The sequence below is a fragment of the Pipistrellus hanaki genome, assembly GCF_964339955.1.
Source record: "Pipistrellus hanaki genome assembly, chromosome: 1".
NCBI classification, from domain to species: Eukaryota; Metazoa; Chordata; class Mammalia; order Chiroptera; family Vespertilionidae; genus Pipistrellus; species Pipistrellus hanaki.
In genome coordinates, this window is record NC_140503.1 from 164,266,638 (window position 1) to 164,278,931 (window position 12,294).

The 12,294-nt window shown below is 38.1% G+C and overlaps 1 protein-coding gene across 2 annotated transcripts in view; it reads right to left on the minus strand.

Annotated features, from left to right (window-relative positions):
- The window catches only part of BMP2K (BMP2 inducible kinase), a gene marked incomplete at its 3' end in the record, with an annotated part of 115,878 nt that overhangs the window by 21,634 nt on the left and 81,950 nt on the right, over positions 1-12,294 (minus strand). For both annotated transcript variants that reach the window (XM_084880846.1, XM_084880845.1), the window contains exons 10-14: positions 11,271-11,431; positions 6,558-6,733; positions 5,092-5,190; positions 2,213-2,397; positions 1,029-1,186 (exon numbers count right to left, since the gene is read on the minus strand). In XM_084880846.1, coding sequence (XP_084736972.1) covers positions 1,029-1,186; positions 2,213-2,397; positions 5,092-5,190; positions 6,558-6,733; positions 11,271-11,431 — 779 coding nt within the window. The remainder of the gene's footprint in view (positions 1-1,028; positions 1,187-2,212; positions 2,398-5,091; positions 5,191-6,557; positions 6,734-11,270; positions 11,432-12,294) is intronic.

Below are 12,294 nucleotides of genomic sequence, written 5' to 3' on the forward strand. Positions count from 1 at the left end.
ACTATTCTCAGGGATTTAAAATTTTACATAAAATATAGCATACCAATGTGGAACAAAGCATTTTATCTAGTAAATGTTCTCATGAGGCCAGTTACCTAAAATAAACTAGAAACTAGAAACTCTAAGTAGGGACCAGTAAGACCTTCTTTTCACATGCAAAAATGGGCCAACACACTTGAATGCGCACTCACACATATACACAAAACACACACACACACACAAAACACACACACACACACACACACACACACACACACACACACACACGCACTTGAGAAACCTGAAAATTAACATGCACCGGAAGTGTTTTGCTCCAATTTAGCAACCTCCTCAAAACATTCCACAGTTCCCTTTTCCAAAAAAAGGAACTCTTCTAAATTTATGTATGGCGAGGCTTGACATATATATTAGGTAGTTTAGGAAAAGGCAAAAAGAAAAGGCAATGATTCCAAGTAAAAACATTGAGATATCTGATTTAAAATGGAAAAGAATTTATTTAATTTTTGCCACATCAGGACAACAAAGCAGCCCTTTCAGATTATCACTCATTAAAAGGGCATTACAAAACATTAACATAATGTAGTAGCCCATGTTTTCCTTCAGGCACTTTCAAAGGGCATCTCAGACCCACAATATCTTCTTTTGAATATGCAAAAAAACACAAAGCTTCAAAATGATTACTAGTAAAGCATGATACCAATGTCTCCCTTTTTATTTGAACATTAATTCTCCATGTTTTGGAGACACTCTGAACTTAACATTCAATAATAGGCAATATATTTTAAGCGTTAGGAATCAGTGTATTATCAGTAATCTTGGGTTTAATAGCTACTATCAAGCAACTGAGTTCTAATGCACGCAACACAGTTTGATAGTTCTGTATGTCAGAGAAGATGGCCTGATTTTTGCCCTCAAATGCGCAAAAAGAATTTTCTATTTACCCCCTTAAAGCAGTCTTTGGCCTTGCTGAATAATCATAGAGCTGTTATTTTACTCTGAAGCAAAATAAGCCTTCAAGTGTCCCTTACTTGATCTTAGAAGGTCAAATTCTCTGTCCAACAATTCTTCTTCTGTTAATTTGGAGAAATTATCCTCTCCGAAAGGATTCCACCCTGACATATCAGGTGGGTTACTGAAGTTCTTCTGATTTGTAATATTTGCAACTGCTTCTTTTTCAACAACTGACCTAGAGCAATAGTTAAGAGAAGAAAAAATATTAAAACTGAATTTTTTAAATGCCCTAATTTATACATGCTTAGGAAAGCAGGTGGCTGTATTGTTGTGGAGATGACAGATAAGGGCATTGATTGAGAGAAAGACCAACTGGGATTTTAACAGGCCCTTTAAGGTCACTTGCTGTGTACCCTTGGGTAGGAACCTTAACCTCTCTATTTCTCAGCATCCTTATCTATAAACAGGAGTAACAGGATATACCTTATAGGAATACTGAGATTAAATGATTTAATATACATAAAGAGAACAGTGTCTAGTAAAAAAATAATATTAAGCATTCAATAAATATTAACTACTATTATCATAGTGAATAAGCCTTAAAATGAAAATCAGTAGCCATATCAAAGTCATCATTCTAAAATCGCTAGTAAGGTGATTTTATGCCCTTACTGTGAGAAGTCACAATAACTTTCCTTTTAACAGAGGCATTTACTAAGTAGCTACCAACAAATTATTAACTGCTAGAATTGCTTTATAAATTAGCTAAAACTAGGTAAGAGTTATTTTTTACATAATAAATCTTTCATGGTGTTAAAGTATCTAGAGTCTGGAGTCTGGGACCAATGTTTCTATGAAAACTTATCTAATAGGCCTCTTAGCTTTTAAGGGAAGATAAGATCTCAAGACTTCTTAACCTAAAAATATCCCTGGGCACCTCCCTTCAATCCAACCTGCAAATACAGCATAGGAATGAGGCAACATAAAAGTTTGTCAAGTTCATTCCGAATTCAGATCCAGATGTTCTAGCATTGGTAATGGAGGAACAATCTCTATGTGCTTATTTTTATTTTTAATCCTCACCCAAGGATATGTTCATTGATTTTAAGGGGGGGGGGGGGGGGGGAGAGAAATGAGGGAGTAGGGGAATGCTACAGAAAGATGGACTCTAAACTAATTCAGGAGCCACTTAAGGACTCCAATCCACAATTACATCTACTTCCACAAGAATTTCCTTAGCATTCATTGGAAAAATACTTGCCTATTGGCACTATAAGAGGAGTCCATTATGGTTCCAACCTGAGCTGGAAGAGATGGAGTATAGGAAACTAAGGCCGGTGAGAACTCTTGAGGGGAAGTAAGGTACTCAGATGACGCCTGTTGTTGAGACTGCTGTTGCTGAGCTAGCATTTGCTGCTGCATGAAAGCCTGCTGATACCGCTGCACCTGAAACCAGAAATGCCATTATACAAAACAATGCTCGAGTTCACTAATACACTGTCAGCTCCATACCTGTTTATTATGTTCCTTCTTTTCACATTGGCAACAAAATCAAAAAAATTTATATCTAAAGGAGCAATTTGCTACTAGAAAAATACAACAAAATGAAATAAATCTAGTTAAGAAATTATAAAGGTAGGCTAATTGGAAGGATTCAAAAATTATCCTTTAAATATCTATACTAATAAAAGCCTAGGTGGTTCTCATGCACGACGTCATCACAAGATGGCCGCACGCACAGCAGAGGCAGAGCCCGGTGGCCGCTTCATGTGGTGAGGCTTTGGGATCCCGCAGCTCTGCACCCCACGGAGGAGGCCAGTCCCGGTGTCTCTGCCACCTCACGTGGAGAAGGTGGGGGGGGGGGGTGCGTGGAGGAGGCGGATCATGGCAGGGGAGGGCAGTTAGGAGCAATTGGGCTGGCAGGAGAGGGCAGTTGGGGGCGATAAGGACAGAAGGGGAGTAGTTAGGGGGAAATTAGGCTGGGAGGCAGAAGCAGCTGGGGCAATCAGGCCAGGCAGGCAAGGCAAGCAGTTAGGAGCCAGGGGTCTTGGATTGTGAGACAGATGTCTGACTGCCAGTTATCCCCCCAAGGAGTCCCAGATTGGAGAGGGTGCAGGCCGGGCTGAGGGACATTCCCTCCCAGTGCACAAATTTCATGCACTAGGCCTCTAAGTTTTAAGATAATAGAGTATTTTAGTCCTTATAATTTGGTGGTTGCTGTAAAAAAGATCAAACTATTCTCTGAAACTAACATAACTTTCTTCAACTGACATTTGCGAAGTGAAAGACATAGGACAAAAAGATAATGGGAAACAGAACCATTTTCCTTATACTATGAGATAAACAAAAAATACTACCAGTTAGTTACAAAGTGCCAAAGTTGCTATAGTTCAGCCCACTTTAAAGCTGATTTATAATACATGACTGGCTTTGAGTCAAAGAAAGACAAGAATCACATGATCTCACTTTTATGTGGTACCTAAAGAACAAAACTGATGATCAACTAAACTAAATAAAATAAAATAGGACCAGAGGCATGAGTAAATGGAACAAACTGACATATCTCAGAAGGGAGGAAGAAAGGGGAGATGGGAAGAGATCAACCAAAGAATATATATACATATATACATAGTCCATGGACACAGACAATAATGTGGTGAAGGCCTGCAGAGGAGGAGGAGAGGAACAGGAACTGGGTGGAGGGAGGCAAAGGTTCGGGGTAGGCAGGGAAATGGGTAACATCCCTAAAAGACTCAACAAAAACAACAAAAAAGTAGAATAGCTATTACCAGGAGCTGAGGGGGAGAGGAGAAAGAGTAGCTTCTGTTTAATGGATACAGAGTTTCAATTTGGGATGACAGGAAAGTTCCTGAGATGGAGAGCACAATAATGTGAATGTACTTAAATGCCATTGAATTGTACACTCAAAAGGGGATAAAATGGTAAATGTGATGTTATATACACAGAATGGCCAGATTATTATGATCTCTGAACGCATAATAATCTGGCCACTCAGTGTGTGTGTGTGTGTGTGTGTGTGTGTGTGTGTGTGTGTGTGTTAGAGGCCTGGTGCATGAATTTGTGCATGGGTGGGGTCCGGCCAGCCTGGCCAGAGGGAAGGGACATGGGCGGTTGGCTGGCCTGCCTGCTGGTTGAACACCTGGTCAAGGGGACAATTTACAATTTGCATATTAGCCTTTTATTATATAGGATATACACTGAGTGGCCAGATTATTATGCATTCAGAGATCATAATAATCTGGTCACTCAGTGTATATTTTACCACAACAAAAAACAAAAACTATCACAGTTGTCCTGCTTTAAAAAAAAAAAAAAAGTATATATTACTGCTTTGGTAAAATATGTGTAATTAGCCCAGCAGGTGTGCTCAGTAGTTGAGTTCCGACCCAGGAACCAAGAGGTCATGGTCTTATACCCAGTCAGGTCACATGTCTGGATTTTGAGGTGTGTGTGTAGGAGGCAGCCAATTAATGATGTTTCTCTCTCATCAATGTTTCTATCTCTCCATTTCTCCTTTTTCCTCTCTCTTTAAAACTCAATTTTATATACATGTACATAGAAATATATATAAGTACTAGTGGCCCAGTGCACGAATTCATGCGCCAGTGGGGTCCCTTGACCTGGCCTGTGGGATCAGGCTGAAATCGGTTCTCTGACACCCTCCAAGAGGTCCCAGATTGCAAGAGCGTGCAATCGAAGCCGAGGGACCCCACTGGTGCATAATTGGGGCCTGGGAGGGACGTGGGAAGGTGGCCAGCTGGGGAGGGGCTGTGGGAAGGTGGCAAGCTGGCTCCAGGGCATGTTCGGCCCATCTCACTCAGTCCCGATCGACTGGACCCCAAAAACAAGCTAACCTACTGGTTAGAGCGTCTGCCCCCTAGTGGTCAGTATATGTCATAGTGAACAGTTGAGCAGCCTTAGCATATCATTAGCATATTATGTTTTAATTGGTTGAATGGCCAACTGGACACTTAGCATGTTAGGCTTTTATTATATAGGATGTATAATTAACTAACTTGGATTGATTTTGAAATAATTAAATTCTGAATAATGCCACTCACACTGTGAATTCCAACAGCATATTCAGAGAAAAATCTCTAGAAATTATGTAACACTTACCATTGCAGGATACTGTGATACAGAAGGCTGTGGCTGATATACTGAGTGCATTAAAAATTGTTGCTGCAGTATCTGTTGCTGCTGCAAAGCATGTTGATACTACAATGAGAAAAGTAAACAAGTCCACCAATATTACTCATGCCTTTTTTGTGCCATAGTCTTTCTTTTTACATGCTAATTGTACCATAACAATGACTTGGGTACTCAGGAGTCCAAACACCAATGTAAAATAGCTATAGTCAGTAACTACAACTTATACATTATTGAAAATGGCTTCAGAATTATCAATGAAACATAATAGATTCAACCAAAACCATTTCCAGCACCTTAGGGATGTTGGGAAGAAACCTAAACATTTACTAGTTTGACAAAGACCCTGAAGTTACTTGTATCCAGAATTCATTATATTCAACTAGAGACCTCAGGACTGCTAGCTCCCAACTGCTCACCTGCCTGCCTTCCTGCCTGCCCCTAACCGCTTCTGTCTGCCAGCCTGATCACCCCCTAACCACTCCCCTGCTAACCTGATTGACACCTAACTGTACCCCTGCAAGCACAATTGCCCCTAACTATCCTCCCCTACTATCTTGGTTACCCCTAACTGCCCTCCCCTGATGGCCTGATTGCCCCCAACTGCCCTCCCCCCCTGCAGGCCCGGTCACCTCCCAACTGCCCTCCCCTGCTTGCTATCTTGTGGTGGCCATCTTGTATCCACATGGGGGCAGTGTGTTGGAGTGATGGTCAATTTGCATATTACCTCTTTATTATATAGGATTCCCAAGCTCTTCTTATCTCCCCTTCAATTATATCCTCTAGCCATCACCTACTTAACTACCCTCCACTTTGGCTATCAGTCAAGATCAGAGGAGGGAGGCACTCCTGAGAAGTGCCATTCATATAGTTGACTCAAAAATATTTCAAGAAATTATGAAAGATAATGGTGACAGTCATTAAATTCAAAATGTTTAATAAAACTAGAAATTTGCTGTTTCTGATGAGGCAAAGCATAGAACAGAACTTAAGGTTATTTTTTTTTTTCTATATCCCTTGTAATTCTAAATGTCTCCTTCCACCATCCGCAAACATACAAAAACAAAAACTCATGACAGTGTTACTTTTCTAAGCTTAATATCACCTTTCCAACAATAAAATAATTATAGCTTATGTATCTGAACTCAAAATATAACTAAAAAAATATCATAAACTGCAGTGTTTATTCATGATGCCAAATGACTAGATGAATATTCTTTGCCTTATAAAGCCATGATGCAACTATTTCAATAGAGTATTCTTAAATAGTTTAAAGAATGCAAATAAAATACATATTCCTTAGTCAGAAAATTAAATAAAATGTTTACTTGGATCTAGAGTTCAAGGTGCCCAGGGCAAGAAAAGGAATTCACTGATTTCAAAGCTGCATGCATTTCCCAACACTACTTTCACATCTAAAGTAACAAAAGAAGTACCTGCTGCATATAAGCATCCTGCTGCTGCTGCTGAGGATGGCGAGGCTGTAAATGAAGTTGCTGCAATCTCCAATCTCCCTGCTGTAGTTGCTGAAGTACTCTGTTTTGCTGTGGAGGCTGTTGAGGGGGCCCCTGATCCAGTAAAATCTCAGGGCTGACTCCAGGTCTCAATGCTCCTAAAAGGAGTTTCCAAAAACTTACATTAACATACTCATGGATTTCAAAAACAATGGGTGTATTTTAAAACACTAATTCAATAATCCTTTAACCAAGGCATTTATAGCCTTATTTTATAATATAGAAACTTTCATAAGAACATAATCTCAAGGGATTATTTACTCTCAATCTAAGTACCCATGAAAGTTAATTTTGTCAGCTGCAACTCTGAACAAGTCAACATCTTAGAAGCAATTCATCTTTCACATTTCATCTCTCCATAAACAAAGCAGCCATATCAGTTTCTTCTGCATTTCTCAACTCTGTCATGCACTGATATGAGCCTGTCTTTGCCAAAATTATTCTCTCCACCTAGAATGTCACTTTCCACCTACTACAATTTTTATCCTTTAAAGTTTAACTCAAAACTTTCTTCCTTGTTCCTTCATCTAACACTTCTACTCAGTTCATAATGTTTCATGCCTTGCACACATTAACTGTTTAATGGCTATTTCCTAACTAGGGCTGCAGAGGGATGAGGTGGTGACTTATTTATCTCTTAGCACCCCAAAGAACCTTTACACAATAGATCAATAAATGCTACTGTGATAAATGTGTTAACACTATCTCCTAACTGGATATTTATTTATAAGCTTCCCAAATCTTACTCTAGGACTATCCTATGAATAAATTTTAGAAATTAATGAAAAAGATATACAAAACACCAGGGGGAAAAAAAAAGAGAAATACACTATAATTTACATATTCTCTGCCAATGGGTTACCATAAATTCAAATGAAACTCTTTAATCCTACGGGGAAAAAGGAGAAACAGATAAAGGAGGGAGAGAAGAGTCCTTTTCCATCAACATTAATATCTTCGAACCTCTCTAGGCCTGAAGTATACACCTCTGTGACAATAGCTTTATAGCTTTTTCTAATTCTTCCAATTATAAGAAACTGCTTGCTCATTTTAATTACCTCTGAAAATATTTATAAAATATAAGGAAGAAAATTAAAACCATAATTGCACCACAAACATAACCACCATTTTTAGCCTTTAAGTATATTTGTTTCTAGTTATGAGTATTAGAAGTTAAACTCCTCAGCTAAACATTCTTCTTTTAGCACCTGATATCTAGGGGAAGAATAGTCGTGGCTGGATTTGGTAAAACCCAATCACAAACCAATGATCATCAGGCAATAATTCTTGAGCTTCACCTCTCATCTCACAAACTATGGCCTTTAATTTAGTGTCATCAAGCTAAATAGAGCTCCTTGGTTCTCAAGACAAGGGCAAGGAGCACCAGAGAACTCCCAAACTGCATTGCAACAAGCCCACAAGAAAACACTGCTTTCAAGTACGTCATTAAATGCTCCTACCACATTTCCGCCATCTTACAAATGATGAAAGTACAGCTCAAAGAAATTAAGTGAACTACCAAATAAAATTAAAGACAAATGATAAGTTATAAGAAAATATAATACCTTTGACTAAGAGCTAATATTCAAGATACAGAGAAATAAAACATTCAGAGCAATAAAAATAAAGACAATCTTATTTTAAAATTGAAAAAATTCACAGAAAAATAGCCAGTAAATATATGAAAGAGTACTATTAATCAAGAATATTTAAATGTAACAAAAAAAAAGTTTCACCTATCCGTAGGAAAACATCTTTAAAAACCGATTCTACCAACTGTTGATAAGAATAGGAATGAAAGGACACTCACTGTTGATGATAATGTAAATTTTTTTTAAGTCTTTTTGGATAGCAACTTGGCATTATCTAACAAATTTTGATTAAGCATACTTTTTAACATCTTCCTCAGAAAAGTGTTCTGACATGTACATCAAAAGTCTGCTATAAGAATGTTCATCCCAATTCTATTAATAAGAGCAAATATGGGCTACACACTGAACTGCTGCTGGTTTATTCCGAGAAGAAAAAGAAGGGAGAGTTTTACATTTTCCTCTGATTATTGCTATATTGTCTCAATGTTTTAAAAGAATAGATTCATCTGTTACTTTCTGACTACATGGGGAAACAGTATTGCTTTTCCAGCTTGGGCTAGAAGCATAAATGATAAACACTGCCCCCGACATGGAAGGCAGCAGGCCTGGCACTCACAGCGAGGTCTTGTTTCCCAGATGAACCTATGCAGTTTCACTCAATACCAGCACCAGACAAAGCCCTCCTGTGACCATGATGGGTCAGGACAACAAGACCACTCCATGATCATGTCTCAGCACTGACAAAATGAGGAACTCTGCCCAAACCACAGGAGTGACCGAACCCTCCCTGTCTGGCCTCACGTGAATGAAGGCTGCTTCCCACCTACTGAGGCTGTGGCTTCCCTCCTTCTATTTATGATATCACACCCCCACCTTTCTAACTCTTTCCTTTCAGAGCAAAGCCCCACTTCCTTATAGCGTCCCCAAAACTACCTAACACAGCCCAAATCCTTTAATAATTCAACTACCACTTTACTGAGACACTCCCACAGATCCCCACAGCACGGGAGTAATAAACCCATTTGTCCAACTACAAGTGTGATGGTCTTGTCTGAAGGCCATTAATACATAATTGACTAATAGAATCTTCAAACCAAAAGAGTAGAAAAGAGAAAAATTAACACACTGAATGTTTACCATGAAACATAATTTTCCTAACTAGCATACACCTTTTGTTATTTACTCCTTATGACAGAAAAAAAGTTGTTATTCCCATTTTATAAAAGAGAACAGTGCAGATAAGAAATGGTAAAATGAGAATTGGACACAAAGGATTTCAAATTCCCTTATTTTCTCCTCCCCTCTTCCATAAAATACTCTATCTGGTATACCTGATCACACAGAGATATGCAGCAATACATCAGATAACATAAACATTACCATCCCTAAGCATATATTTTACTTCATAGTACTAACAGTAATTAATACCGTTTCCACGAAAATAAGACATCCTCCGAAAATAAGACCTACTTACAGGTTTCCTTCTGTGTGAAATATAAGACATCCCCCAAAAATAAGGCCCCCTAGGCTAAACATGAGAGATTTGGTCCACTGATTCTGAAAGAAATGGAGTCACAAGAAATTCACCAGGAAGTGAATTCAAAAATTGGATTGTTATGATGATGTTCCAGAAGATGATGACATGATTGTCATTGAATAAATGAGTAAATTCTTGATACTGTAGGATTCACAATTTGTCTGGTTTGTGTTGACAACTACCGTACTACTGTACCGTATACAGGTAATAAATTTCCTTTATTTTTATTTCACAATAAATGTGTGCCATATTCTTCTTCATGGAAAAATAAGACATCCCCTGAAAATAAGACCTAGAGCGTCTTTGGGAGCAAAAATTAATATAAGACACTGTCTTATTTTCGGGGAAACAGGGTAGTTAACATTTATTAAGAAGGCATATTATGTGACAGGCATTATATTAAGCAGTCATTTAATCCTCACAACAATCTTATGAGAAATATAGCATTTTACTAACTTATATTACTAAAAAATTAGGGGGGGAGGGGGGCACACAGATCCAGAGCCTTAAAATATGGGATCTTAACCATTAGAGTAGTCTGAACATTTAAAAATATATATCATGAAATAAAGTGCCAGAGAGGTTTCCTTGAGATGGGCCTTCAAGTTATATACCCAAACCTTTGACAGAACAAGTTTACTCTCTAATATTAAAGATATTTCATTGGAGGGAGGGGGGGAAGATAAATTGTTTTAAACCCTGTATTGATTCATAATGCTTTGAAGATATTTATATTAGAAATACAATTTTTCTCAAAATCAGGTGACAAGACAAATTTCTATACTGCACTGTCTACACAGCCCAAGACAGACTCCATGCCAAGACTCTAGATCAGTGCAAAGACATAGTACTTTGTGAGGCTAGAGTTTCAACTTCCTCCTTTCCAATACAACACAGGATTTTCTATATTCTTGAACTTTATCATCAACCTCAAACCCTACTCGTTGATGACACTAGGGATAAATAAATTGTGGGTTTTGTATACCATACTTTTGTATGTCCTAGAACTTTAGAAAAATAATTACAGGCAATCCTCGGGTTACATCAGACTCAATGTATGACATTTCATGATTACTTCACCATCTCCATTTATTTAAAAAAAAAAAAAAATCCGTCATTTCGACATATGTACATATGTGCTTTATATTTTTTATTGTTTATTTACCACAAGTAAAGGTCAGGAATTGTTATATTTCTTTTAAAATTTTTTTACTGTTTCACTTCATTACTACTGTGTCCGTGCTCCATGTGAGTGATGAAGGTGCTTATGGAGGTGGGTTCCGACTTACAGTGAAAATTGTGTTACATCACGCCATAGGAACGGATCTCCGACGTAACCCAAAGACCTACTGTAGTTGAGTTTATTAGACATCAGTAGAAAGGTTCTTAAAGCATTATGTTATCTGCTTCACAACAGTAAGTTTGAACTAATTTATACTCCTAAGAAATCAAAGGTGTGTTTTCATTAACCATAAATTAATTCCTAATTTGGCAGGGCTATATTACCTTTTGATCTGTGGTTACTGAATTCCCCAGGCACAGGGACTTTAACAGGTGTAGCTGAACTCTGAATGGTCAGCACACTGGGGGTGGCAGTAGTAGAGTTGGCCTTTGGTCTTTGCCTTGGTGCAATTGAGGTTTCTGTTGGTCCAATGGTATCTGTTATTCTACAAGAGAAGAATACATTTCATTCCAAATATTGGGATTATTTCTAATTCACTCTCTGTTCTACAAAGCATCTATTTCAACAGATGCACTTTAATTCTTATTACAATCATGTTAAGAATTCTTGGCTCCTTCCTAAGTCTCATTCCCAAGTTTTAAATGCTTACTGAGCCTGGCTGGCATGGCTCATTGGTTGAGCATTGACCTATGAACCCGGAGATCACAGTTCGAATCCTGATAAGGGCGTATGCCCAGGTTGTGGGCTTGATTCCCAGTGGGGGATGTGCAAAAGGCAGCCGATTGATGATTCTCCCTCATCACTGATATTTCTCTCTCTCTTTCCTTCTTCCTTCCTTTCTGAAATCAATAAAAATCTATTTTTTAAAAATAAATAAATGTTTACTGGAGATAGAAAAGTAAGATAAGCCTAACCATTTCCTTTAAACCAGTATGCAACCATTCACAGTCTGCCTCTGAAGCTGGCAGGGAAAGAATATAAAATTGCTCTTAAGAAGATGAAATAAAGGAAATAAACAAACCTTGTCTCCTTAGGTTTTAGACAAAATTGAGAGCCCCCTCTCTGAACCAACCAGGAAATACCAATAAGTAACAACAAATAAGAGTCTTCCTTAGCTTAGACTCTAGGCTAAGAAAAAAGAGACTGCACCCTAGGACACACAGTAACAAAAGAAGCCAAAACTTTTAACAAAAGGAGCTACCTGCTCACATTTAACTTCTTGAATCTTAAACTTTGCTTTTCTTAAAACCCTGAATGGAAATAACATAAAACTTTCCCACTAGGACTTAGTTTAGACCAAGATATGGGAAGTCAAGTAGCAATCATAATTTTAAAAGCAAAGGACAA